The sequence below is a fragment of the Acromyrmex echinatior genome, chromosome 2 (assembly GCF_024713525.1).
Source record: "Acromyrmex echinatior isolate Ae372 chromosome 2, ASM2471352v2, whole genome shotgun sequence".
Lineage (NCBI taxonomy): Eukaryota > Metazoa > Arthropoda > Insecta > Hymenoptera > Formicidae > Acromyrmex > Acromyrmex echinatior.
The window spans coordinates 3,521,417-3,548,739 of NC_141853.1; the positions used below are offsets into that span (position 1 = coordinate 3,521,417).

At 31.0% G+C, this 27,323-nt stretch overlaps 3 protein-coding genes across 12 annotated transcripts in view; 1 reads left to right on the top strand and 2 right to left on the bottom strand.

Moving 5' to 3' along the window:
* Window positions 1-49: 49 nt before the first annotated feature.
* On the top strand, window positions 50-11,067 carry Sclp (leucine rich repeat containing protein 20 sclp). 2 transcript variants are annotated; one of them, XM_011060353.2, is made up of 4 exons: window positions 50-956; window positions 8,248-8,391; window positions 8,512-8,679; window positions 9,065-11,067. In XM_011060353.2, the coding sequence occupies exons 1-4, from the start codon at window positions 803-805 to the stop codon at window positions 9,226-9,228; spliced, it is 630 nt and encodes a 209-aa protein (XP_011058655.1). In that variant the 5' UTR covers window positions 50-802; the 3' UTR covers window positions 9,229-11,067. The 2 variants fall into 2 exon arrangements, with proteins under 2 accessions (XP_011058655.1, XP_011058656.1); XM_011060354.2 differs by lacking the exon at window positions 50-956 and adding an exon at window positions 5,389-5,509.
* A 3,055-nt stretch (window positions 11,068-14,122) lies between these two features.
* On the bottom strand, window positions 14,123-21,484 carry LOC105144700 (uncharacterized). Of its 5 annotated transcripts, XM_087416782.1 has the most exons (7): window positions 20,189-21,484; window positions 19,871-20,125; window positions 19,651-19,692; window positions 19,270-19,368; window positions 19,012-19,191; window positions 18,704-18,742; window positions 14,123-15,717 (listed from the first exon to the last, which is right to left on the bottom strand). In XM_087416782.1, the coding sequence occupies exons 4-7, from the start codon at window positions 19,285-19,287 to the stop codon at window positions 15,550-15,552; spliced, it is 405 nt and encodes a 134-aa protein (XP_087272908.1). In that variant the 5' UTR covers window positions 19,288-19,368; window positions 19,651-19,692; window positions 19,871-20,125; window positions 20,189-21,484; the 3' UTR covers window positions 14,123-15,549. The 5 variants fall into 5 exon arrangements, with proteins under 5 accessions (XP_087272908.1, XP_087272907.1, XP_087272905.1 ...); XM_087416781.1 differs by lacking the exon at window positions 19,270-19,368; XM_087416779.1 differs by lacking the exons at window positions 19,270-19,368; window positions 19,651-19,692.
* Window positions 21,485-21,628: 144 nt separating this feature from the next.
* Window positions 21,629-27,323, bottom strand: part of Cip4 (formin-binding protein 1-like Cip4) — a 43,429-nt gene continuing 37,734 nt past the window's right edge. For 3 of the 5 annotated variants that reach the window (XM_087416761.1, XM_087416759.1, XM_011053785.2), the window contains 4 exons: window positions 26,723-27,030; window positions 26,199-26,390; window positions 25,549-25,685; window positions 21,629-25,387 (listed from right to left, as the gene is read on the bottom strand). In XM_087416761.1, coding sequence (XP_087272887.1) covers window positions 25,230-25,387; window positions 25,549-25,685; window positions 26,199-26,390; window positions 26,723-27,030 — 795 coding nt within the window. In that variant the 3' untranslated portion in view covers window positions 21,629-25,229. The remainder of the gene's footprint in view (window positions 25,388-25,548; window positions 25,686-26,198; window positions 26,391-26,722; window positions 27,031-27,323) is intronic. The other 2 variants (XM_087416762.1, XM_087416760.1) reach the window with 2 other exon arrangements.

The window sequence follows — 27,323 nt, forward strand, 5'->3', positions numbered from 1 at the left end:
CGTGACGCTTCCCCGATGGCGGGGAGAGTGGCAAAGGCTTAAATAGCACCGCGTACACTCGTGCAAGCAGTGTTGACGGAGTCACCTGAAACGGACTTCGGTCGCCGTGATCTTCAGGAACGTCAAATGGACTAAGACCTGTAAAGTTCATGCAAATCGCATAGGAAGTCAGCTGGATCTACATTCCGTTGAAGTTGCCTCGCGAGAACGAAAATCCCTCCAGAATGCTTGAGGTGGATTTTATGTCTTAGACTTTATAAAATCGTGCGAGATCCTGAAAGATGAGTGTCCCGGTGAAGAAATTGAAAATTTGCGTCTTTTTCCAATCCGGATAATCTTCTGAGAAACGTTCTAGTCTCATTCGAATTAAATCTGAATTTTAAATTGGATCACAAAGAAGAACATCCTTCGCAAACATTAGGATTCAATCTGCGCGGATTTTCATCCTGACAAAATTTTCTCAGTGAAAGAAATTATCTCAATTGAGTTGAAATATATACTATATAAATTCTCCATTCAGCTAAGTTCTTTCTATCTTTGGATCTGCCGGATATTTAGTTTTTTGCCAGTGATTCGCAGCGACTAGCTATCAACAGGTGTAAAATTTACACAAAGACTAACCGTTTAATTGAAGCTTATAAAATGTTCTTTTAACGATTACAATAGAAATCCAGTAAAAGAAATTATTTCTCGGCGAGTGTACGAAGATCGGTACTGATTTTTGATACGACAAATTCGAAAGAGAAATTCATATTTGCGCGCTTGTCGCCGTCAATTATAATCGTACGAAGTGTGAAGAAACATGAGGCCGCCGTATAACGAAGGAGAGGTGCAGCAGATCTCGCAGGAGCAAGGCGAGAGAAATGTTGCAATGGCAGTCTGCGTTCAACTGGCTGGTCGGGCGATCATCCGGGTGGTTTCACGATGTGAGGAAGCCCAGGATAACTGCAACTTAGGTAAAATAAAATAAAGAACATATCATAAAGTTATTTTAAAAAGTGTTCTAAATCTTAAATATTTTGCTTGAATATCTGAAGAATTTTAGATCTTTGCAATGTTCCTGAAGGGCAATTTTATCATTTTTATTAGCTTAATTAGTTAATTAAGTATTAACTGTAATTAGTCAATTCTGATTCATTCTGATTAATGATAAATGCGATTGATTAATTAGTTCCAATGGAATAATCAGTCAATTAAGTTAATAAATAGTGAAACTTTCTCTTAGATGATCAAAAGATAATTCGGATTTTTAAAACACTTTTTAAATTTTTTGGTATTATAAAGTTTAATAAATTTTGATACTGAAATGTAGTAGACATATATTTGACCTGTGTATAAATTAAATACGAATTTGATACGATAGATGTAAGATCTTTGATTCGATAGATTTTCAACGTTATAAATTTAACAGCGTCGGGTTGATTTATATCAACATCTCTCCTTAGAGAAAGTTAATACAGCAAGTATTATGTAAATTGGTTGGAGATAATTATTTATTATAAGTATTAAAGGTATTGTTGTTGCTTTTAATACTTACAATAAATAATTATCTAATAAAACTAAATCTAATAAAACTAATAAAATAAATAACTAGACAACATAAAGTTCAAAATGTTCAAAAGTTCATGATATAAGACGGTCTTTTAAAAGATATCTTTTAAAAAAATGTCTTTAAAACGTTTTGAAAGCATTTTTAAGATGTTTTTTGTCTCGTTTTTAAATATGCGTGTTTTGTTTTGGCAATTTAATATGAAATTTAACAATATTAAATTTTTCTAAGGGTAGTTAAAGAGTGCGATCAAAATTTCAACTACAAGTTTAGAGTATTTAATTGATCAATTAGAAAAAAAATGTTTATTAATTAGCCAATTAAAGAATGGCTCAAAATTTATAGTATTATATTGACCGTACTCAAAATTAACTATAAGAGAAATGGTTGTCTCACGAAAAAGTTGAGCTTGTTAATACTATATATGTATCTCAATGTCACGGTTCTACTTCCTGATTTGAGATAATTTCCACCCTTACCTTATCTGTAACATGCCGTCTACGCACATTGTGACCTTGATTAACAATGCTTTTATTGTTTTTCTATTGTAATATGCCGGTGCTTGTGACTCACCACCTTTTATTTTATAAAATGTACTCCGATTACGATTGCGCAGACTATAATTTTAAACATAAATTATAATTTAATATGGAAAATAATAAATTCCAGAATTTCTAAAACTTAAAATCTTGAAAATCGAGGCTCATCATATAGACAAAAAGTGTAGAAAATATTCGCGAAATCAAAATATATGAATAAACGTTTGTGATGTTTAGTATTAAAGTTTATAAGTTCAACTTTCAAAATTTGTAGTATCACAATTCTACAAAATCGGAAATGTAATGCTTACATTGCAGTCATAAGAATTTATTGAATGAAATATTTATAGTGACAAATATCTACAATAAAAAAATGTAATATGAAACATCTTTTCTTTAAATTTAAATAAGTATGATTTAAAATCAGCGATAATAAATGTAATGTTAAAATGTCTATCTACATAATGTTTATTTTATCAATAATTTTATATATTTCGATTAATATTAAAGGTCTGAATAGTAAAGATCTGGTACTAACGGTTTGTAATACAAAGATTCATGATATTAACGATTACGAAAACAAAGATTAAAAATCTGTAACATCAGAAATCCAATTAGAGAACTTGTGAAAGTTCTGTAAATCTAAAACTGACGATCAATAAAACGCAGTTTCTACGATATAAATATAAGATTCGCAGTGTAAATCAATTATTGGATTACGATAAAAATATTGCAAGTGGTAAGCGGTAGATCGCAACAACGCATTTCTGCGTATTGTCACGTTAATAATATCTATCTTATCTAATGCATTATCGGTGACTCAGTTTGCTTTGTATAGCTAACGAGCTCTTTTACTTTCATCAAGATTTGTGATACGTTTTTCTTACACGCGTATCACTATAGTTATTGAAAAAAATAAAAAGAGGAAGCAAGGAACAGCTAATAAAAATTGGTCTACGATCGCCGAGCGTCGAGATGCAATGTATTGATGATTTCCTGTTGCAGTTCAGCAAAAAACTTATAACATAGTTCCGTAGAAAGTACGGATCATGCCAATGACGTACTCATCGCGTAAAAGCAATCATATAGTACGTGAAGAACATTTCCGTTCTACTTTGCAATTTCATATTAATTTCATTAAAGATAAAAAGATACAATTATATATCATAATGAGCAATATAAAAAATATATGAATGAAATATATGAATAAAAAAATCTTTCTTTTTTTTATTTAATTTTTTAATAAATGTACCACTTGTGAAACAGACCAATTATATAATCATAACAATAAATCACAGTTATGCAAAGATAATTTATGTGTTTTAAAGATTTTTAAGATATTTAAATTTCTTACAGATTAAAAATTAGTAGAATATTTATGATATTTACAAACTAAGTTGTTACTATAACAATTAAAATAAAATTGAAGACTATGTATGAAATTTCGCTGGAGGAATTACGCAGGAATGGATAAATAAATGAGTGACGTTTCTCGAGCATCAACTCGGATAAAAGTGAAATGTTTGCTTCGCAACTCCAGCATAGATAATTGACTGGATAAACATTGCGTTATACAACACGCGTATCCGGCCTTTGTCTCTTTCCTTTTCACATCGTGAACCTCGCGGAACAGCTGTGATCCTCTGGTCGTATCTTCGTCTGGTATCCGGACTGATCGTGCGTATCTTCGGAACACCCAATGTATACACGAAAGGTCGATCTCGGAATAGTAAAGCGGAGCCTTGGCAATGTTGATCTATGCGCCCCGAATATTGCCAGAAGGCTACGTTTCCTTCTTTTTATGAATCTTTTTACTATGTGGTTTGACATATCAAATGCGAGATGCATTATAATACAATGATACAAATAAAATGACAAAAAGTAACTGCGTAACATTAACAATAAATCTCTGATACTATAGATCTTTCAATGATTCTTAATTCCAAGCCAAGTCTGAGTTATAGATTTCTGATTTCGTAGAGTGATTTTACAAATTTGCATACCTTAACAAAGATATAATATAACATATAAATTGATATTTACTGATATTAAATTAGAATAAAAATTAGCTATTAAATCTCCAATATTGCATCCAATAAGATAAAAAATGAGTTGTTTATAAAATAAACTTTTTTATAAAATATCCTTTTCTTTTATTACGATTGTACGTAACAGATGTCGGAGCTAAGGCTTTCGTGCATCGCATAAAAGAACGATTTTGTGCGAATCTAGAAATGTAGGAACTTTTCAAAACAAAACGTACAAACGAGTCGCGAGAAGTTTCCGTATAGAGTCTCATGGCCTTAAATGGTAGCTTGCTATCGGCTCTTCTCTATTACTTTTTGATAAAGAAAAACGATCGCACGTGCATTAATTATAATCGTGGAAGCAACAGCGAGAAGTAACTTTCATACTAATTACACAATAATTCTCATACTAATTATTACAATCCTCTGTTCGAGCACTTTATCCTCGTTTATCTTTTGCTCGAATTATATAAGGCATTTCGCAACAACACAATATAAATAATCCAAATACTTGCTTGCGAAAAAGATTATTTTGAATTCAAATAAAAATGAGTTTAAAGAATTAATGGACAAATTTTTTTCATAATATAGTAATTTTCACAGAAAAGTGTTAAATCGGATTTTTTTTTCTATCTTTACCCTATATTTCAATTAATCTAATTATCTATTATCAGTCAATTTATTTGTTTGCCATGGTGCCATTTTTGGGCAGATTAATTACTTGGCCCTATATTTAATTTTGATACACTGTATTTTTATGAATCATGATGTTTTTATCAGAGATCTTGAATTTATATGATTATTTTTTTATTCTTATCAATAACGAATATTCAAAATTGTACAAGTTTAAGATATTCGATAAAATTATTACGATTCATAAAAATATATTTTATCAGATTTTATCCAAATTAAGTGCTTAATCAAAATCAAGTGATTAAAAGCAATCAGTCTGCCCGAAAATGTTATGACAAACAAATAGCAATCTGAGAACTATTTTCACGCCTGTCTCCTTGCTATACATCGAAAAAAATATCTAAAATTTTAGTTGACTAAATTTGTCGAACGTTTATTTCAAGAGATGTTCTAAATCTTCGACTTATAATATCGGTGCAAAATGTACAATTAGCGCAATCATATAGTGCGTACATTTAGCTGTCACGGAAAGTGTAGCACCTTCGCGATTTTCTCCTTAATAACCTGATTTCTAAGAATGAGTCGTGATGAATATCACGGTCGGCCAGGTGGTGGAACTTATTTCGGCAGGCACACACAGAAATAAATGTTTCAAACGCAGTCGGAGCCGTGCCGGTGAATCAGTACGTCGGCCAAAATGGCAAACGCTGTAACAAGAGTGATTCTTCGCTGCGAGGAAGCGCAGGAGAACGAAAACCTCGGTAAATTGTAAAATTTTCGGTGAAAACGATTGTTCTTGATTCGATTTAAAGCCATTACATGTACAACAATTTTAGCTCTAATCGTAAAGTCTCAAACAAATTGACCAATCATAATCAAAATTGCGATCTCACGTTTTAAAACGCTCACATATACGATTGGTCGATTTGCTTACGACCTTACAATTATGACTAAAATTTTTGTACGTATAATGACTTTTACTCGCGCTTAAAATTCAACAAAAAGGTTACTAATTATTATTAATGAATTCTCGCAGTGAGAATTTCCATGTGTTTTTGTAACGTGTTTCGCATTGGTGCATAACTCTGGGATATCATAGCAATAATTATAAAAATGCGACTAGACTGACGAAATTTCATTGCACAGTTTTCTCTTTACATCAGATTTTGGAGATTTCGATATTCAACAGAACACCCAGATTTGCACAACGATTTTTATGACATTAGATCTGTTTTTTTATAATGGCTGAACTAGTATCTATAGAGTACTCTGGCAAATACGCCGCGCTAGGATTTACGCCGCAGAAATCAGAAAAAATAGGAGTGAAGATAATTTTTCCGCAATTACATGTCTTTATGTTATATTAGTTTTATGTTATATTAGTATTATAATTTCAATTTCTTACTGTTAATATTAATGAAATTATTGTAAGTTGAATCGATTTGTCTTTGCAATAAGTAGCACCATCATAAATTATAATCTACATAAAATGATTATTATAGGGCGTGTAAAAGATTTAATAATTATTTCGTGATACATAAGTGTAGAGGAATAGTGAAGTATGTTGTATAGCAAAATACAAGTGCTTTGCTCTTGTATTCTTTGTTTAGTTTGTTGTCTTGTATATCCCACCTGTTTGGGATATACGACATTTTTAGCGGGCGGGATTTATGCCCAAAGCATACAAAGTGCACAGATTGGATTCAGTGCACCAAATGCGTCTGCGCACAATAAACACATTACATGAAATATATACCTCATGTAATAACACTTGTAATATACATATGTAGGAAGTTGTAATTATCTATTACTTCATATACATATTTATCTTTTTTTTTTCTTATTCCTTAATAAAACTTTGTAAACATATTTTATAAATAATAAGTTATTGTGTCAGTTTATGTCTTACTTATAAGCTATTTATTATTATTTGTAAATTTTTTATGAGCCGTACATACCCCTCCCCCCCCTTCTCTCTATGAATAGCCGTTTATTCCACCCTATATAAATGCAAGGGTTTTAAAAAGTTCTTTTTTTTAATACGAAAAATAAGTATTTCGGATTTTTAATATTTTTTTCATAGTAGTAGACAGTACAAAGTTTTTACTGATATAGTTCGTTTACTTTAAAAATAGTAAATAATACTTAATAAATTAATTTTTGTTAGGTGAGGCGTATATATACCGGAGTTACCCTACTTGTGTAAGTGTTAGAGTATTTGTGACAAAACAAAGTAAAATAGATTTATTATTATTTATGAAAGATTGACGAAAGCAAGAAAGCAAGTTCTAGCACAATCTAGTAAGGGAATAAAAAGCAGACTTAATTTTATCTCTCTTAATCGAACTCTGTGATAACTTCGATATAAGAAACGAAGAAAAAGAAAATATTCTTTATTATATATGTAGAGAATAAAGAAAGCCATTTTTCTCAATTATTGGAATTTGATTGAAATTCTTTAAGAAAGCGTTAACATAATAAATATACATTTAAATTGTTCCTTGATGGATTGCTAAATCGGACAATTCCGTGGTTTGTTATCTTCCCGGAACTGCTCCGATGTTATAATGATCGCGATGATTGATAAATATATAATGTAAAATGTATTTATTCCATAACGCATTCTTAGCTCCCGCGTTCGAGTTAGCTTCAACGAACGGTCTTCCGTACTGGAAACCGCGCCAGAGAAAGCGTGAAACGCGGTGCACTGACGTTAAGTGGACTTTCAGCAGTTATGATGCGCTTAGATTGGCGTTTTCCCATTTTTTTTCAAGTGACGGAACACTTTTATAATTTTATTATTACAATTTAACTAGTGCTATTAAAATTTGACAGCGAGAAAATCTCTCGCTCTCAATATTCTCTGTTCATATTCTCTATTTAACTTTAATCATATAAAAGGAATTTTATTCGTACGCCAAACTAAATTGTGAGATAAGACATTGGAAGAATAAAAATTTATTTTGATCCTAGTTCCCTTTTGATATATTAAAATTTTTATTTTATTTTCGAGAAAAGAGTTAATTATTTCAGCTATTTTTTCACTAGAATGTTAACATTTTTAAAAATTATTATTGAGTATTAAAAGAGAGGGACATTTATATAATGATTATAATAGGATATATTTCAAAAGTAAAATCGAATGAATGAGCATTAAGAAAAAGGAACGTTTATATAATGATGAATAATAGGATATATTTTGAAAGCTATAAGTCTGATTCGTAGTGAACAATGGCCTTCACTTTCAATATTTATGAAGGATATGCAATCAGTCCTCCTTTCAAAGGCGAAAAAAATAAAAAATTAATTTTTATTTTAAAACATATTTATTTCAGAATTTGATTCTAAAATTTTTAATTTGTTATTTCAAAAATTTGTTTTAATTTATGCAAGCGGCAGAAATTTAACGGAATCTTGGAGAATAATAATTTAAAGACAGTATTATGTTATTTATTTATTTTTTTCAGGAAACTGTACGTTTTTTCGTTTTACTTTTTAGACTTGTCAGAGTGCCAGCTCATGCAAATCCCAGACGCAGTCTACCATCTGATGCGACACACAGAGCTGAAAAGATGCGATCTCTCCGGCAACGTGATCACAAAAATTCCAGCCAAGTTTGCCGTGAAATTTTCATTAATCACTGGTGAGCGATAAGCTATATAGAGTAGCTTCAGATTGCTGTCTTTTTCTCTATTTATATAAAATTTATCTTTAAGAAAATTCTTGCTTAAAATCCTACAATATTCAATAAACACATTTGCAGAACTGAATTTAAGCCACAATCAGATGAGCAAACTGCCTGAGGAGTTAGCCGAACTGCAAGCTCTGGAGAGACTCGATATCTCGCACAACACTTTCATCGCTCTACCATCTGTGGCTTGGCGGATACCGCATTTGAAACGACTTCTCGCTAACAACAACTTTATCATCGGTTAGTACCGGTTAATTTATTATTATGTGAGATTTTTATCATATAAGTATTATCATCATATCAGTATCTCAAACAATTGACGGGTATAATATATCTACTCCTCTCTAAATAGGAGGATGTATTCATTTTTAGAAAAGTGTCTACACACAAAAATAATGTAGTTATTGAATTAGAATAGTTTAGATATGCATAAGAAATATCAATATCAAATGTACTACAAGGATTGAAATCGAATTATTTTGATTCCTGATACTGCAAATCGAAAAAAAAGATTTTATGCTAATTACTGCATTTCCATTACAATCAAAGTAAAAAGACAATTTTACTTGAACCAATAAATTTTCTTAAAATGACTTAACAATAACATTGTTGTTTTATTTTGTAGATGTTGACGTCGAGAGGCTTAGGCACGCACCTGTTCTAGAATTCATCGACCTGCAAGCGAATCCCCTTCCGCCGAGATTGCACGATCTTCTACGCACTCTGACCAGGATTACAATCGAACTTACTCCTCGACAAATCGAGGATTGGGAGGACTTGAACGTTTAAGTCATTTCCCAAGCGAGAGCAGTCTATTTCGCGACGGAAGACGACGGAGAGACGGTTCCGACCTTCGTATTCTCTCGACGAAAATTGCTCAAGACTTTGCGCGAACTAGAAGTAGAATCAATATTTTGTACAGTGATAATGCGAGCTGTGTGATAACAAGTGTCGCGGATTGTAAGTCAATGGTCCGCTTGTATCTTTTGTAAATGTCACTAGTGATTTATATCTGTACTTGATTATCACGGATCTGTTACTGATCTCACGGAGATCGATCGATCCTTCGTTTTTTTCTTTTATATCCTATGAATTTTTAGATTTTATCAAGACACTAGCCATGAATGATGCTGTTGTGATCAATTATCGAATTCAAGAATTTTTAAACCTCATTTGTTTTAGTATCAAAATACTTCCAGTATCGAATTTTTGGCTTATAATAAATGATTGGATTGCTTAAATTATTTGAAAGATTTTCTTGAATCTTTGGATTTCTAAATGACAAACGTGCGATTCCTAAAACGCGAAAGTCTTGGATCTTAAAACCTGAAGAAATATTTGCAAATTATCATTTTGCAGTTTATAAAATAATTAACTTGTATTGACTGTATTTTTAGCGTGTAATAATTTCTATTTGTCAACGTTACAGATACGTTTACCGCTATGAACTACCGATACATTATATAGCACAATTTTTTTAACATTAACATTTTGCACTCGAGTATCATCTGAAAAAATATAACCTATGAAAAGTTATAATTTTGCTCGAATATTACTGTATAAAATATTACAAAACAATGTAAAAATAAAGATACTCTGTCATTTTATATATTTTTAATTTAAAAATAAAGATTTTGTAATTTTTTCGTAAATTACATTTTGAGAATGTTTCATATATCTTAAATTAAATCGAAAGTGAAAAGATCGCCTTTTGATAAGAAGATTAATACTTCACAAATTAACGAGTTTTAAATAAACTCTGATTTTACAGCTTGAGCACAAAGTGTTAATAACGAATGACAAATATATCGACTATTAAGTAGCTTTTAGCGTTTGGATATAGAGTGTCCTTTAAAAAAATTAATTATTTTCAATCGTAAATTTGTAAATGTTCCGCGAGACTATGCGCATTTAGCGCGTCGAATAGTGATTACAATTGTAAATTCATTTTATTTTCCTGTGCTTTTGATCTAGTCAGTCATTCTTAGACGTACGGGTCTCAAGAATTATGGACATATAGCTTTATCAAGTCTCGGATTTACGGATAATTGCATCTATGGCATTTAAATAATCTTACAGAATTTTTGGATTTATAAATTCTTGATTATTTTAAGTTCTAAACTGAAAAAAATGCAAAACTAATGAATCCGTTAATCTCTAATTACATCCTCAGATCTGTAAAAATTTAATGTAAGACGTCACAATGCAGCAGTAAGAGAAACACGAGAACGCATTTTTTCAATCGTATTTTGCAGGACATTGCGCTTAGTCTATACATCCTAATTACAGTAATCGCAATTTGTACTCTGTTTATACGAATGTATCCTATTCTCCTGAGAGAATTTATGAGTCAGTAAAGTTATTGGTTCGTATTTTATATTTATTCGCTGCTTTGATGCGTCAGTAGTTAAAATTTTGTAAGATGTGTGTCACAATCGTATATACAGTTTTCGTAACAGAAGAATATAGTAGAAACTGCGCTATACTTTCAAAACGGATGGATAATTTTATTCGCTTATATCTTTTATATTACGTAAAATAAACTATTTAAAAATTATCGAACTAATTCATACAATGCATACGTGTACTGTTTATTAATTGTTTATTAATAAAAAAACGTGAATGGTACTTTCGTAGAACGTATTAGCTTCGACGAATGGAAGATCAACGTTCTATATTCAGCCACTAAAGAAGGAAACCTGATTTAGAACAATAAAAAGCTGTTTCTTTGCGAATTTTTTATGAACGAATCATAAAGCTGGATATTTCCAAAGCTTTAGGTGATTTAGGTGTTCATTTGGAAAATACAAAATAATTTTTTAATAAATAAATAATGACTGTAATAAAAAATTATTTATTAATTGATATTGTGCTTCAATGTCGAAGTTTGTAAATTGGCATGCAATTTGGAACCCGTAATTCTTGCCTGAAACAAAAAACTAAAAATTTTTTTAATTAAATAATATTTTATCCTTTTTTAAATTAAATTTAAGTTCTAATATAAAAATTTGGAACTTCGCAAAAATATATTAAATTTACTTGTGACATCGTGATATCTAAGACATAAATGTTAATTTCTTAATGTTAATTTAAAAACTGTATACACATATCGTCATTGTCTTCATTAATTATTACAATACATGCCACATAAACTATAACTTTTAATACGGAATTTTAAATGAAGTATTTCCCGAATTTTTATTAACAATCTTTTGATAACAAAAAAATTTTAAAACCTAAAACAAACGTTTATTAAATGCGCATCGATCTTTGTCTTATTAATTGCATTCGATTACATAATAAACATTATTTACAATTATTATTACATAAATTACAATTGCAATACATAGTATTTCCAATTATATTATATAAATAATATACGTACGATTATTACATAAATTACAAATACAATACATAACATTTACAAAAATATGTAATATTTTACATTGTCTCTAAGAATTAATTTAAAATTAATAATATAATTTTTAAGTTATTATTATTAAAAATATAATAACAAATGCAATTATATATTATTATTATATTTTATATAATAATAAATAATTTAATATTTAATATAATAATAATAAATATATCGGCGTACTTATAATCATTATATATAAGTTATTATTATTTTATCTATAATAGAATCTTTTCAACTTTATTTTTTAACTCAAATTATTAACATTCCTACCTGACCGAATCCCTATATCTACTCGTATTCCAGTCTATATTCCTTCCTATCATATTTTTTCATATCCATTTACCTATCTACCCGTATATTTCAAGTCAATAAAAAAATCTTTAATTAAAATTGCATATGCACGGTATGCAATTTACTAAGGAAACCGATTTTTTAATTAATCCAGCAAAATATCTGAAATTTGCTCCAGCGATAAATCTAAGAATCAGAGTTTCAAATATATGCGCGCGATTAGAATATAAATTGGATCTTTCCAATCTCGTACATATATGAGAAAAAAAGGAAAATATAGAGGAAATCAAATAAATAAATAAATAACAATTTTGTACATTACCTTATACTTCACATAATCAAAATTAACCACTTACCTTATTCCTTCTGTCATATTTCTCTTTCTTTCTTCAGACCAGACTTACCTGTGGTCACATCTGATTATAGACTGATTGCATTTCAATTAAAAATCGGTAAAACAGAGGTACTTCTTTGCTGTCGGATTATTATTATTGCCGACAGACAATATTACGTTCGATTCGTGTGTAGTACACGAGGAGATCGTACCAAAAAATTTAAATTAATGAAAAATTATTTAAAGAGAATATTGATAATAACCGTAAAAATTACAAAACTGAAGATATGTTCACAAATTTCATTACTTAAGAATTTTGATAGAATATTTCTCTACGGCACGCGTTGTTTAAACTTGAAATTTTAAGTTTAAAGAGTTTACTTGTCATATTATATGTATATTAATGTTGTTCTAAACAAAAAAACTTTACATATTTCGCGAAAAATTTATAATGTTAATAATATTCTAATGATCAAAAATCGGTAAATAATAAAGTAATAGAAAATTTGATGATGCAACAGTGAAAATATAATGCATGTTTATATAATAAGCATCTTCAAAGCAAAGTAAAATACACAAAACAAAATAAATGACATAAAATTCGAAAGAACTAAACATACAGTATCTATACAATATTATAATTAATTATCATGCTGTTACGAATAACGTACATAAATAATTATAAGATTACCGATATAAATATGTTTTATTATTTTTCATTTTATATTTAGATTGCTTTTAATATAACATTTGATATAAATTAAATTGTAAAATAAGTTACATATAAAATCATAATTATGAATAAAGAGAGAACTGTTGAATGAAACCAGTGACTCAAGATGTTATTCATATTTCCAACCTCTTAAAATATATATATTGTAAAATATGATAGTTTGAAGTTACATAAAATAAAGAGAAATAAGTCACAATTAAATGTATCATTATACGTATTATATTAATGATCAATATTCAAACAAACATGCTATTATTTATTGTAGTCTACAGTTACATATAATATATTAAATTTTAAGTAATTGAACAAAAGACATTAATAAAATTATTGATAGAATAACGGAAACTTAGAAAGAGTAATTTAATCACTAAATCGCTTTTTAAATCTCTTTAAAAGTAATTATCAAAACATGAAAAAATAAGAAACAATCGATGTGAACAAACAAACGAATTAGCACTTCCGATTCATAACAGTGACAAGGCGAATATTGATGATATTTGTGACATAAGATTCTAATTTAGATAACTCCTATTTTTTCTCGTAAACCATTTCCTAACTAATAATTCAACAACTTTAAAAATATTAACAGTCATCAACCGATATTGACATTATTGATATACGGAATCCGGATTTCATGGATGAAAATTCGGATTTAATGCATGTAACACGTACCATTCATTTTCAACGAAGCGGTAGGAATTGCATGTCATAATAAAAATCGTTATGAGACCCCAATATTCCTCCAAATTTTCCTTTCATCAATGTATTATTAGATAGCAGCAAAAGTAACTTTAAAAATCTGAATTTCCATAAAATAAAATATTATATTGAATTCATTAATTTGTCTTCCACATAATATTTAAATACTTCACACATGTCTTAATTTTACAAAAATGCTACCATGTTTCTTCCATAATTGCATATATATTCATAAGATAAATTATATTAAACCTCCATTTTACAATTACCATTATACAATAATCTATGCTATTAGAATTACGTAATTCATGGCTAAGAGATTTCTCATGACGCTCCACCTGCAAGTTTCTCTTTGATCACCCTTCTGCAGAAATTCTTTCCTTCGCTTTCGTCAATTTCTCTTTATATAAATTTTTTCAAGGTCTCGCGAATCACTATGTATCATTGTTGCAAGTCCTTCATGAAAAATGCAAACGACAGTGCAAATTGCACGTTACGCAAAGTGACTGACGATTTGTTACGATCGACGCGGCAGATACGAGACCGACAGTGAGATCATTGCGAATACGGCTGGCTTCTCGTGTCACGTTTAACACGCGTCTAACGTCGACGAGGCCTTCATAATCACAATACTATGCGAACCACAGTAGTCTGTGTCACAACAAGTGTGCAAACGCTTGGCTGATAGACGCGACGTGAGGCAATCCCACTTTCTGGGGCGGTATTGCCCACATCCCTCGTGCATTAACTGTGGTTAATTCGGCTTATCGGCTTGTTAGACGCTAGTCGTACGAGACAAGCTCGACGGACCGGTAAACGTGAAGAGAATTGAGCACGTATTGCAACGATCTCACGTATCGGACCGTATCTCGTATGTAAGCAAATTTCGATTTAAACCCGAAAAGAATTCCCGAAAAAACGCAATGTCCCTTGCACGTACCGACAAGAAGCTGCAACAGAAAAATTAAATGATTAGCGAAAAATTATAGAGAATTATTGAAAAGAAACAAATTAAAATAATTGAAACGAACGAAATGCTAAAGGAGGGAAACTATAAACATAACGTTCAAAGGAGAAATTAAGAAGAGTTCATCGAAAATGTTGAAAATTCTTGCCCATTAGTATTAAATATTTGCTCCCATGTCATTTTTCCCCCTATTCTACAAATCGTCAATAATGTGCTTTGATTTCTCTATTGCAACTTTCCTCTCTAATTTCGTTAATGTTAGTACGTTTCTCGTTCCGCGTATCTTGATTTCTTTTCTCAAAAAACCTCTTTCACGACTTGGAAATCACTTTGTATCTCGGCTGTAGCTTCTTCATGCTACATGCAAGAGACAGTGCGAATTGCGCGAAGAAGTAATTTACTACGACCGACGCAATGGACACGGGACCGACAGTGAGATCATTGCGAATACGGCTGGCTTCTCGTGTCGCGTTTAACGCGCGTCTAACGTCGACGAGGCCTTCATAATCACAATACTTTGCGAACCACAGTAGTCTGTGTCACAACAAGTGTGCAAACGCTTGGCTGATAGACGCGACGTGAGGCAATCCCACTTTCTGGGACGGTATTGCCCACATCCCTCGTGCATTAACTGTGGTTAATTCGGCTTATCGGCTTGTTAGACGCTAGTCGTACGAGACAAGCTCGACGGACCGGTAAACGTGAAGAGAATTGAGCACGTATTGCAACGATCCCACGTATCGGACCGTATCTCGTATGTAAGCAAATTTCGATTTAAACCCGAAAAGAATTCCCGAAAAAACGCAATGTCCCTTGCACGTACCGACAAGAAGCTGCAACAGAAAAATTAAATGATTAGCGAAAAATTATAGAGAATTATTGAAAAGAAACAAATTAAAATAATTGAAACGAAGGAAATGCTAAAGGAGGGAAACTATAAACATAACGTTCAAAGGAGAAATTAAGAAGAGTTCATCGAAAATGTTGAAAATTCTTGCCCATTAGTATTAAATATTTGCTCCCATGTCATTTTTCCCCCTATTCTACAAATCGTCAATAATGTGCTTTGATTTCTCTATTGCAACTTTCCTCTCTAATTTCGTTAATGTTAGTACGTTTCTCGTTCCGCGTATCTTGATTTCTTTTCTCAAAAAACCTCTTTCACGACTTGGAAATCACTTTGTATCTCGGCTGTAGCTTCTTCATGCTACATGCAAGAGACAGTGCGAATTGCGCGAAGAAGTAATTTACTACGACCGACGCAATGGACACGGGACCGACAGTGAGATCATTGCGAATACGGCTGGCTTCTCGTGTCGCGTTTAACGCGCGTCTAACGTCGACGAGGCCTTCATAATCACAATACTTTGCGAACCACAGTAGTCTGTGTCACAACAAGTGTGCAAACGCTTGGCTGATAGACGCGACGTGAGGCAATCCCACTTTCTGGGGCGGTATTGCCCACATCCCTCGTGCATTAACTGTGATTAATTCGGCTTATCGGCTTGTTAGACGCTAGTCGTACGAGACAAGCTCGACGGACCGGTAAACGTGAAGAGAATTGAGCACGTATTGCAACGATCTTACCCGGACCGTATCCCGAATTTATACAAAATTCGAGTAAAACCCGGAAATGTTTTTGAAGAAATGCACCGTTTATTACCATAAAGAAGCTGTAACAGAAATGTTAAATGACATACGAAAAATTAAAGAAAATTTACGAAAGGAATAAGATATTGAGAGAGCTGAGACGGAAGAGCTATTATAGAAAAGAGGCAAATAAAGGAAGGTGTGTAATTTTTGAAAAATATGTTTAAACTCGATATAATTATGAAATAATCGTTATTTCTAACACAGTTATTGTTTTATTAAAAAAATTTCTTTATTATGTAATAATTTAGCGGTTTATATTAATTTTATAATAATCTTAAATTATACCTGGGACTCTGTGTTTGCACAATGTTTATATGAAATAGAAATGATTGCAAAGATAACAAAAAAGGAATGGCAAGAAAATTGAATCATCATACAGTACATTATGACTGTATTTATAAATAGCATCATCTAGATAATTCTATTTGTTTTAAGATGTTTCATAGATAAATCTGTAGAAATCTTTGTACTTATCGCGTTAATAATAGTTTCATCATATTGACACTCTATCATTACTTTAAATTATGCACTTGTTCTTTTATCGTTTTAACACATGAAAGTGGCGGTTTCGGCTGAAAATATAATTTATTGTTTATATATTATATATACATTTAAATATAACTACTGCGCGAAAAAACATGCGTGACTTATAAGCTCCTTATCAGTTATATTTATATTTATTGTTACATCACTTATATCTAGTTGTAATATGTTTTATATGCAAGTATCTTTTTTATAGACAAATTTTAATGGAAATATAATATAATATAATATAATTTGAAAAGTTTTTATGTTCCGCGACGTAACTTATGGGATTTTATGTCAGTTATTTTATTTGTTGTAAATTTATTTTAGCAATCAATCAAATAAATAAGTTACAAACTATTATGTTAAACTTGATGCTGTGTGTGTTCAAAAATTAATTATAATCATTATATAGTATTGCATTTTATATGCATATGTATATATGTAAAATAAGATTAGTCGATCGTTGTTATTGTACTTTTCTTGTAAACAACGACAATTTTTTTATTTGTATGCATTCAAAAGATATTTTTAAAAATGTACATATTTTTTCTTTGCATTAATTTATATCATATTTAATCTTGGAATGGAATCTTTGGAATGGGATTAAGGAAAATAAATGCGTCACTTGTTTAATTATAGGTTTTGCTGTATCAAAATGTAATTCTTTATTTTTATGTCATATATTATATATATATATATGTGTATATATATATGTATATATATATATATAATATATGACAAAAATAAAGAATTACATTTTGATATATATATATATATATATATATATATATATATATATATATTGTATATGAATATCCTATACCATAATTTTTTTAAAAAGAAGTCTGTGGAAATCTTTGTATTTTAAAATTTTCATAAGATTTTGTTTATACGAAAATTTATTTTTGTTTACTTCATTATTTATTTCATATCAATTCTAATTTAAAAATCAATTATTTCAATAATTTTTTTATATTTATCAAACTTATTTTTATTAAAATGCAGTTTTGTGTATAAATTTTTGTTTTTATTTATATCAGTAAAGAAAGAAATTTTTGTTGGATATTCTTTTGAATTAAAAAATTTAATCGTTTCTAATATGTATGAATCAATAATAATTCAATAGAATTAATTCATGTTCTCTCTCTCTCTTACTTCGATTTTATTAATATTATATTTATAATAAATACTAACTCATCATTGAATTCTATTTCATTTTCTTTTTTTATGTGTATACTTGTGTAAATATCCGGGAAACAATGTTTTATATATATATAGAGACATATTTTTATATAATTATATATAATTGTATTATATTTATATAATTATGTATAATTATATATAATATTATATATAATTGTATAAAATATGTTAATTTTTTATATAATTATAGATTAAAAATTTTTTTTCATTTTATAAACATAATAATCTCAAGCACAATAGCACACCAAGCGCCGATCAAATTGACAAATAACGATATATAAATCCAAGATTAAATATGTATCATAATTGTTTATAAATTTAACTAATTCATTTCAAAGTAACGGATTTATAAAGCATTATATTTATTTCTAATATAATGATAGATATGCTATATTTTTCACAGATTCGTTACCTGATAAAATCTTTGTCACTCACCGACTGATGCGCAGCAGTGGAGTTATCAGCTACATAGTTCTGTAACATACAAATACAAGATCCAAATTAAAATAAAGTTAAAAATAATTAATAATTCAAAAAATAATTTTTATACACATTGAATTTTTCAACTATATATCTGTTAAAAAATAATTATACATTTTCTCAAAATTGTTTTCGTGAGGAATAAATTTCCATAACATTTTAGATTAATTCTTTTTCTTCAATTATTTTTAGTCATCGAAATAAAACAATCTAATGGAAAAAATAACTAATTTTTTATGCAAGTAAGCAATAAGCTTGCTTACTACAAAGTTGCTCCATCGAAACCCATTGCTTTTCTTAAGCCTCCTCTTCCTCTTCCTCTTCCTCTTCCTCTTCCTCTTCCTCTTCCTCTTCTTCCTCTTCCTCCTCCTCACAGAATTGTCAAGCCTGTTTCTCGTCTCTCTTCTGTTCCTATTGCTTACTTTGTGACATATAGACAGTACCTAGTTGAAACAAATCATTTGTTAAAATTAAGTGCAGTTGCAAATAATTACTAAAGATGCGCTCTGTTTTGTACTTACAATACTTGTAAGCATCATTTTTCCTGTTTAATATTTGATAGACAACAATTAAGGATGAACTGATGCTTACAGCATATGAGCGTAAAAGCGGAACACACCCTAAATATTATGCGACCATGTTATATTTTGTTCGTGTTGTCGGTATTATACGTGATACATAATTTGTGACAGCAAAAAAATAAGAACGCAAAAATTTATCATGTTTGTCTTGCGATATTTTACAAATAAAATTTGGACATTGGAATGCATCTAAAATAGTGAAAAATTTCTGGACAAGTTGACTTTACATATCAAAGACGAAACGCTATTCGACTGCACGAGTATTGTTAAATACGTGCTCGAATGAATTATCGATATAATATTAATATAAATTTTGCTTACCAATTCAATAAGTTGCGACGCCATTCATTTGGAGCCGACCATCTCGTATTCACCGCATTTTGCAAATAAATGAAATTATTGTACCGAAGTGATTTCATCAAATACGCGTTTGAACGGATTATTAATATGCGATTACTGAATCTACAGTCGGTAGTTAAATATCGCGTATAAAAATATACATTCAAGTTATACATTCAGGTATTATATAGGTTTTAATTACCATATTTGATCGCGCGTTTCCACTCCTCTGAGAGCCGGTCCGTTCCGCCGTGTCATTCTCTATCCGCCACATTTCACGAATGAAATGTGAATGCGATCAAAATGGGGAAGCGGCATCGTTTTTCATGTGCGGTCAACTTCACGCGTAAAAAGCGACGCGAGACGCGACGACAAGACGTTGCGTCTTTATTTTCGATCGAACGAATATGCGAGAAATATACTTTCTGCGAGAATAATCAGTGTGCTATACTAGAATCTGCAATATTCTACGCGATATTTATACTGTTAAGAAGTAAAGACAAAGTTAATTATTGATTACCTTAGTAAAGAAATCCAACGATGGACGTTCCTTCTCCGTTTGTCGTCGTTTTATAATCAGCAGAGATTAGAATATAGAGAAAAAGTCACAATCGTTTCGAAGACAGGGCTGCAAACTTCTCCAATGTTAAAATGAACGTTTAAACGACATACCCTCGTCCCCTGTTCGAGTCGCAAAGGCATGAAATTGAGAATTACGCGCTATTTATAAGCCGTCAAACGGCGAACCCCCCACCACTCGCATGCCAGCCAATGAGCGTGATGCCTCGCTGCGGATGCTTATTGGATCGCGCTAGCTTCCGAATGTGGTATATAAACGCTACGCACAAAAAATTTCAGTCTTTCGGAATTTGGGACCGTGCGTTTTATGAAGGTAGAGAAGCTGAAGATCCATTCGGTAAACGCTTTTACGATATTAGCATGTATTTAGTACATAGTTCGCATTACGTATTGTAGAATTTCAAACATAAAAGAATGTTTTGAATACAGAAATTATATATATTAGAAATTATATATTTAATTATATATCCAAAAATTGAAAACCAATTAGAATAAATAAATGAAGGCTATTGAAAAAATTATATGAAAGAAAAATCAAACTTAAAATAATAAACAATTTTAAATTGTGAATCATTTAACAACCGCGCAAGTATAAAAATATACTTATTACTTAAAGTTCTATAATAAAATTTTACTGACTCGTTAATACCGCTGATTATTCATAACTGCTATTTAATCCGAAACACCAAAATATTTTGAACAAAACCTTTTATCTGTAGCTTTAATTGCGCTAATTAATGTAACTAATGCTCAACTGATTCCTTTTTTTAATTTTTATAGATTAAATTAACTTTACATACTATGTGATAAAATGAATTTAGTTACCGAATTGTCGATGCATTATCAGCTTTAAATTGCACGTAATCTCAACTTCATTACAATTACTCACTCATGTGATCAAAAAATATAATTAATTATAGATAGTAATATAAATACGGAAAGTATTGCATGATACAATGATTGTTTAGTACTTTGATACTCGCGATGTTTATTCACGTGCAATGTATTAGTTCAGGCGATTAATAAAACACAAGATAATATATAATTTCGATCAGAAATAGTTGCAACGTGACACAAAATAAAGATGACGGCGGTGCATGCTTCAATCTGCTAATTCTATATAATTGTGAGTTCAATGAATAAAATTTTTAAAACAAAATAAATCTCTTATCTCTCTGTAATACAAAAATAACTAAAACTATATACTTTTGCATTGTGTAATAATTACTTGAATACATATTAAATAAGTTTTATCTACTAAATAAAGTATTAATTCACGTTTTAATACTTATTGTTAAATAATACTATTATTATGATTATTATAAACAATACTGTTCAAGGTATTCGTATAAATATGAATATTATATTCATGATTTAACTATTATTATGATATTTATATATTTTTTATTTTTATGTAACAACAAAATAGTAGAAATTGACATTAAAAAATCGTCATACAAGAAATATAAAGTGTACTTTTGAACTGAAACTAAGTAAACATATTTTTCAAAATATATTTTTATAACAGATAAAATTAAATATTAAAAATACGAGGAAGAACTCTGGATATAAAAAAGCGCAAATATATGTATTAGGCACGTTTTAACGTATTCGAAACAGTTATATTGGTTTAGTACCTGTATTTTTTTCAATATTAATAATAATAATAAAAATAATAATAAAGTACAATAAAACGCAAAATTAATTATCTACAATACTTGTTCGCGCATATAGAGAATCACAAAATATACATAAAACAGACACAATGAAACGTCGGAGCGTACATACCCCCCGTTCATTTTGACATAATCGCCGAGCAATTCCCTTGTTTTCGCCGTTAACGAACCGGAAGCAATCAAGAGCGGGGGCAGGATGCGCGTGTGCGTATGTATGTATGAGTGAACTGATCATATTTATTTATGTACTTGCGTACGACTATACGTGAAGCTACGCCTTTTCTTCCTGACGATCGAATATATAATATCTATATATATCTATATATATAATATATACATATACATTCAATACACGAGAAAGTTACACGAATCCCGGATTCTGCTTGGAAAAGTACGATGAACACACCAGGTTCTCGTGATCGCGCGGACTTCCTTCCAAGACATGTGAATAAAGGATCGGATCTTTCAGATATATACTTCTCTGTACTGCTTTAACAATATTCATCGAGATTTTCATTATCGCAAAATATTGTTCGAAATAACAATAGTGGCAACGTTATATCTTCTACAGTTACAACTTACCGCCTATGATTATCGAACACTATTTTTCGGCCATTTAAATATAACGATGTATAACATCAACGCAGCACAGTTTATCGCTGAATACCCAAATATTTAAGAATCAAGCTCTTGTCCGTGACAGAAGCGAATCCTTCTCATCTTAATATCGATTCTGGCACTCGCATACTGAATAGCCTCGCTCTCACTTCCATCTTCCTGACAATATTTACATAAATCTATTATAACTAGTCACATTCAGGCAACTCCTTAAACGAGGTACGCCGACTGATCCATCGGAACAACCTGTTTCTCATCATAAACTGATGTTACACGTAATCGGATTTCAGGATCCTTCATATCTACAGACATCTCCTTTTGCTTAATCTCGATTACATGCGATTTAAATAAAACAATCTTAAGTTTGTAGAATGTTAAAGAACCACAAGAAGATTTTTAAGATTTTAAAAAGTATTGCAAAAAATTTCAATTTCGTAAATTTTGGCACATCTAATATATATTCATCCAACTTTATAAAATCTTTTCGCTTCGGATTTCTTTAAGCTTCGCTTAATTAAAAATTAGAACAATATTAAGAATCTTTTTTATTAAAATTAAAAATTAGATTTTGCACAAATTTCAGATATTACAAATATATGATTCCTTGGAAGAAGAAGCATAACTTTAAAGAAAAGCCTCGATTTCATAAAATTGTATATATATGAATGTTCAATTATAAAATCCTAATTATATATGTATAAATCCTTTGCCGAATTTTATCCTGTACTATGTGCTTTCATAATTTCTATAATTCTTCTCTCGATGCCAATATACCTCGGAATCATGCCGATTTTTGCGATCTCGATTACGAGTAAACGAGATTTTGTTCGACTCGCGCGAGTACGACGAAACTCTAGCAGCGATCAGTCTCGTGTTCTCTTAGCGTGATAGTGAGCCGTGTCCGTGTAACAGTCGGCCGCCTTTACGTCGAGTCAAGTATACAAAAGAACGATAAAACTTCGGTGCGGCGACGATTACAACAGTTATGATTAATTTGCAAGTGACAAGTAGGCGGAGCGCGATTATTATTATTAAGATAGTTACTTCTCTTTTTCTCAACGAGGTCGTTAAATGTTTCTTTCGTGCACATCTACACGGAAAAAGAATACGTCTCGGAAAGTCACGTGAGTGCATTAAAGATATTTCACTATCGACTCTTCACGAAAAGACGTCGCGCTTTAATCCTTATGCAGCTACATTAGTGTAATTCTGTAGCGAGCTTGAGAACTTATATATAAATTTTTATACAGACAGAAGACTCGTCTCAAGATTTTTAATCAGAATATTGCACTATTTTCGTCAATCATGGTGCTAATAGCTGACTAAAAATCTGGCATTTCTCAATTTACGAGTTTAAATAATTATTGTTTCAACAATTATCCAATAACGCAATTTTTCTATTTCGATTCTTGCTTCTGTTAAAGGATTAAAAATGACAAATGCATATAATCGAGTATGTATATAATCAGACATAACACTATCATACAGATGCCTAAATTCAACCCTTACTTCTGGATTCATGAGTTTCCTGCCGTAAATAGACTTAGGGACCACAGTGGCCCTTCATATAAGACCTAATTTAAAATAATAAAAAAGAGAATTATTTATTTACACAATAAAATATAATGTACAGTCTGCAAGATACAGTATTTCTAATTAAAATTTTTGAGATTAGTAATAATTATTGTTATCAGTAGTAATTTCGACAAATTAAACGCAAAAAGATGCAGGTCCCAATATGGTCTTCCGCATATAGAATTTCTTCTCGCGGTAACAATAGAGCCGCGGTTAAAAATTCATCATTAATAATTATCAACAGCCATTAATATCAACTTATAACTTTAAAATAATATAATAATGCGAGTAAGACTGTACGACCGCCGCGAGAGCCTTCATAAAAAAAAAATTGTATTTTTTAGATCACGAAAATAATGATTTAAACGTAAATGTAAATAATACATTCGCTATTAATAATACGCTATTAAAATCTGTTAAATACCTTTTTAACAGATAATTGCAAGAGTTATTACATAACAAAGTATTATATTAAATAAATTCGAATAAAGGCAAAATATATTTCTTAGGGGTCTATAATAAGCCCAAAAATGAGCTCGATCCTATTCCTATTACGCTTATATTAGATTGATTGATCACAAAGCCGGGGCGTTTGTTCGTATCGTATCGTTCCTTTGTTTATTCCTGATCAATCGGCCGATCGATCGAACAGGAATCCTTGAGAAGATGTGTTGGAAGTGTGATCGCAATTTCGTTAAATATGAGAATATTAGCACGCGATAATCCGATTCCGCGGATGCTTCTACTTCTATAGATTATGACTGTGGATTTTTAGATTGATGAAAGATTTTTTTCATGAATAAGAAATTCTATCTTTTATCTTTCATCAATCTTATAAATCTTAAGAGAAATTTTGTAATATATTTTATTTGTGAATATTCATAATCCTGTTCACTTCCACAAGTTCCTCATTGCATCTTCAAAGAATCTTTGGACTTTCCATCGTTCAAGAGTATTGATTAGGCCTGCGATCCGCTCATCCCAATATCCTGTGCCAATTCATCCAACACATAATCTTCAAGTCTTCGACGGCACCAAATACGTCTTTGTTCATAATCTCCTTCGAGTGATTTCACATCGCGCAGATTCCCTTTAACAACCTAGGAGAAGCGGCTAAGTATTGTAGAGATGACACTCTATGTACGAAGTCGGCACAAAACCTTCGATCGGTTGCGAAATGCGTCTTACTCTAGTCCAACCGTCACCCTGGTCCAGCTCGATCATATATAGCTCTTCGCCATCATACATCGGTATGGAACCTTCGCTAGTTGCTGCAAATAAAATAGTAACAAAATTAAACATTATAATAACAAAAATATAAAATATTCATAGTTCTTTCTCTCTGTTAGACTTTAAACTTACATTTGTCTTTATCTCTCTTGAGAATATAGACAAATAAATCATGTTTGGTTATAAATTGGAAGGAACTTACCATCGAAAGGATAAAGCGCTCGGCATGTTCCCAGTGGCGGCTGAGCGTCCACTTCGTCATGATAATATTCCTCGCAGCCACTGCCGGGTAGCGACGTTCTCGACTCGCCAAGGCCAGATTCCGGGCTGTTCGTGGAACTGTGCATCAGTACCATAAAGCGAAAACCGTGGCTATTTGTCTAGTGTAAAGTGTCTAATCTACTCAACATCGTAAACCAAACGTTTTCGCGAAAACACATTGACTAAATCATAATCTAATCTGAACCTATAAGCAATTACGAACATAACAAAATTCCATTCACGTCACACTAATTTGTTGAATCGAGTAAAATGGCAATGACTCATGTAGTAGTACTTCAAATTATCACTATTACTTATGTTCATTAGTTCCGATAAGATAAGAACGGTTGCATAAAAGTCGAAGGCACTGCAATGTTTCTAAGTATGAATTTATGAAACAAAGGAAATCTATACAATAATAGAATATAAAAATAGAATATTAATGATTAAATAAAATATTCAATAATGATAAAACGCGGTTACAAATAATAACAAATTTATGAACAGCAAGATGTATGGATTTTAAAAGTTGCGAAATTTTCGGAGTGTGATGTGATCTGTGCGTTATCCCACATTACCAAGATAACTTACCCATGAGTTGGCTGTGGTGTGCTCGGTGCACTTTTCTTGTGAACCGGTTGATTCGCGTTCGCATTACAGACGCTCGAATCTGAAGCGGATCTCGAAAGACTCTCCTCGCCGCCCGAATGACTACCTCTTCGTGAACTTAATGGCCTCGTTGCCGAACCGTTAGTAGTAGGTTTTCGCTGTGCTTGACTTGGGCTGAAATCACACCAAGTTATTTTTTCACTTCTTTGATGAATTAAACACATTATGCAGAAAATATTGGTCTTAATTCGATTAATTATTATGTAGACAATTCTATAAAAAATTATATTTCAACTTATTATTTTAAGCACAATAAAATTGCATAAATTACAAAAGCACTATTATATTACTTATAACTGTGTTACTCTATATAAACATCGTTTATATTTCGCGTTTCACTTTTTACAGTTACATTATGAACATTGCTCGCTTTTAGAGCGGTTGTTCTGTATGACTAACAAATATCAGTACACTTCCTTGCACAATTCCAATAAAGCTACATTTACCTAGACAAACTGGCACCAGTACGCATTGCTTCTTCGAGATAGCCTTGAAACTTTGCCAATTCAACTCCGAGCTTGTCCAGTTTGTTACTGGACTGATTTAGTTGCCCCTCTATACTCATCGGATCTCCGAGAGCGGGATTCTGTTCGTATACGCCTTTCATCTTCATTAGACCATCTCTCGCTGCGGTCTCTTGTTGAATTTTCGCTTGAATCTCGTCCAGTCGCTGCTGCAATCGTTTCTTTCGCTGATTCGGTGGCAAATCGCTGCAGTCCTCCTTGGCACCATCACCATAGCCAGGCACATTGTTCTGGAATTTGTTACAATAAATATCGATCCTTGAAAAATTATCTGTGCATATTCCTGAGACCCAGAAACTTTATTTGGAACTTAACGATATTATCAAATCAAATAATTAATACCAATGTATATAATAATAAATTATGTAAACAAGAATTAATTAAGAAAATTTTATGATTGAAAAACATGAGTTTCTTTCTCTCTCCCCTCTCTCTCCTTTTCATTCAGTATTACAGTCTAGGTCTCAGGAAAATAACAGAAAGAAAGATGAGAAAGCTTGGGAACACATTTTGTTGCAGAAGG

Bases quoted from the DNA above. Each gene is read 5' to 3' on its own strand.
- LOC105144700 (XM_087416779.1), bottom strand. From the start codon at position 19,942: ATGTGGCGGATAGAGAATGACACGGCGGAACGGACCGGCTCTCAGAGG. The intron at 18,743-19,011 runs GTAAGCAAGCTT...TGTATGTTACAG, and splicing joins TTCGATGGAGCAACTTTGTA to AACTATGTAGCTGATAACTC. The intron at 15,718-18,703 runs GTGAGTGACAAA...TTTCTGTTGCAG, and splicing joins CCACTGCTGCGCATCAGTCG to CTTCTTGTCGGTACGTGCAA.
- Sclp (XM_011060353.2), top strand. From the start codon at position 803: ATGAGGCCGCCGTATAACGAAGGAGAGGTGCAGCAGATCTCGCAGGAG. The intron at 957-8,247 runs GTAAAATAAAAT...TTTACTTTTTAG, and splicing joins CCAGGATAACTGCAACTTAG to ACTTGTCAGAGTGCCAGCTC. The intron at 8,680-9,064 runs GTTAGTACCGGT...TTTATTTTGTAG, and splicing joins TAACAACAACTTTATCATCG to ATGTTGACGTCGAGAGGCTT.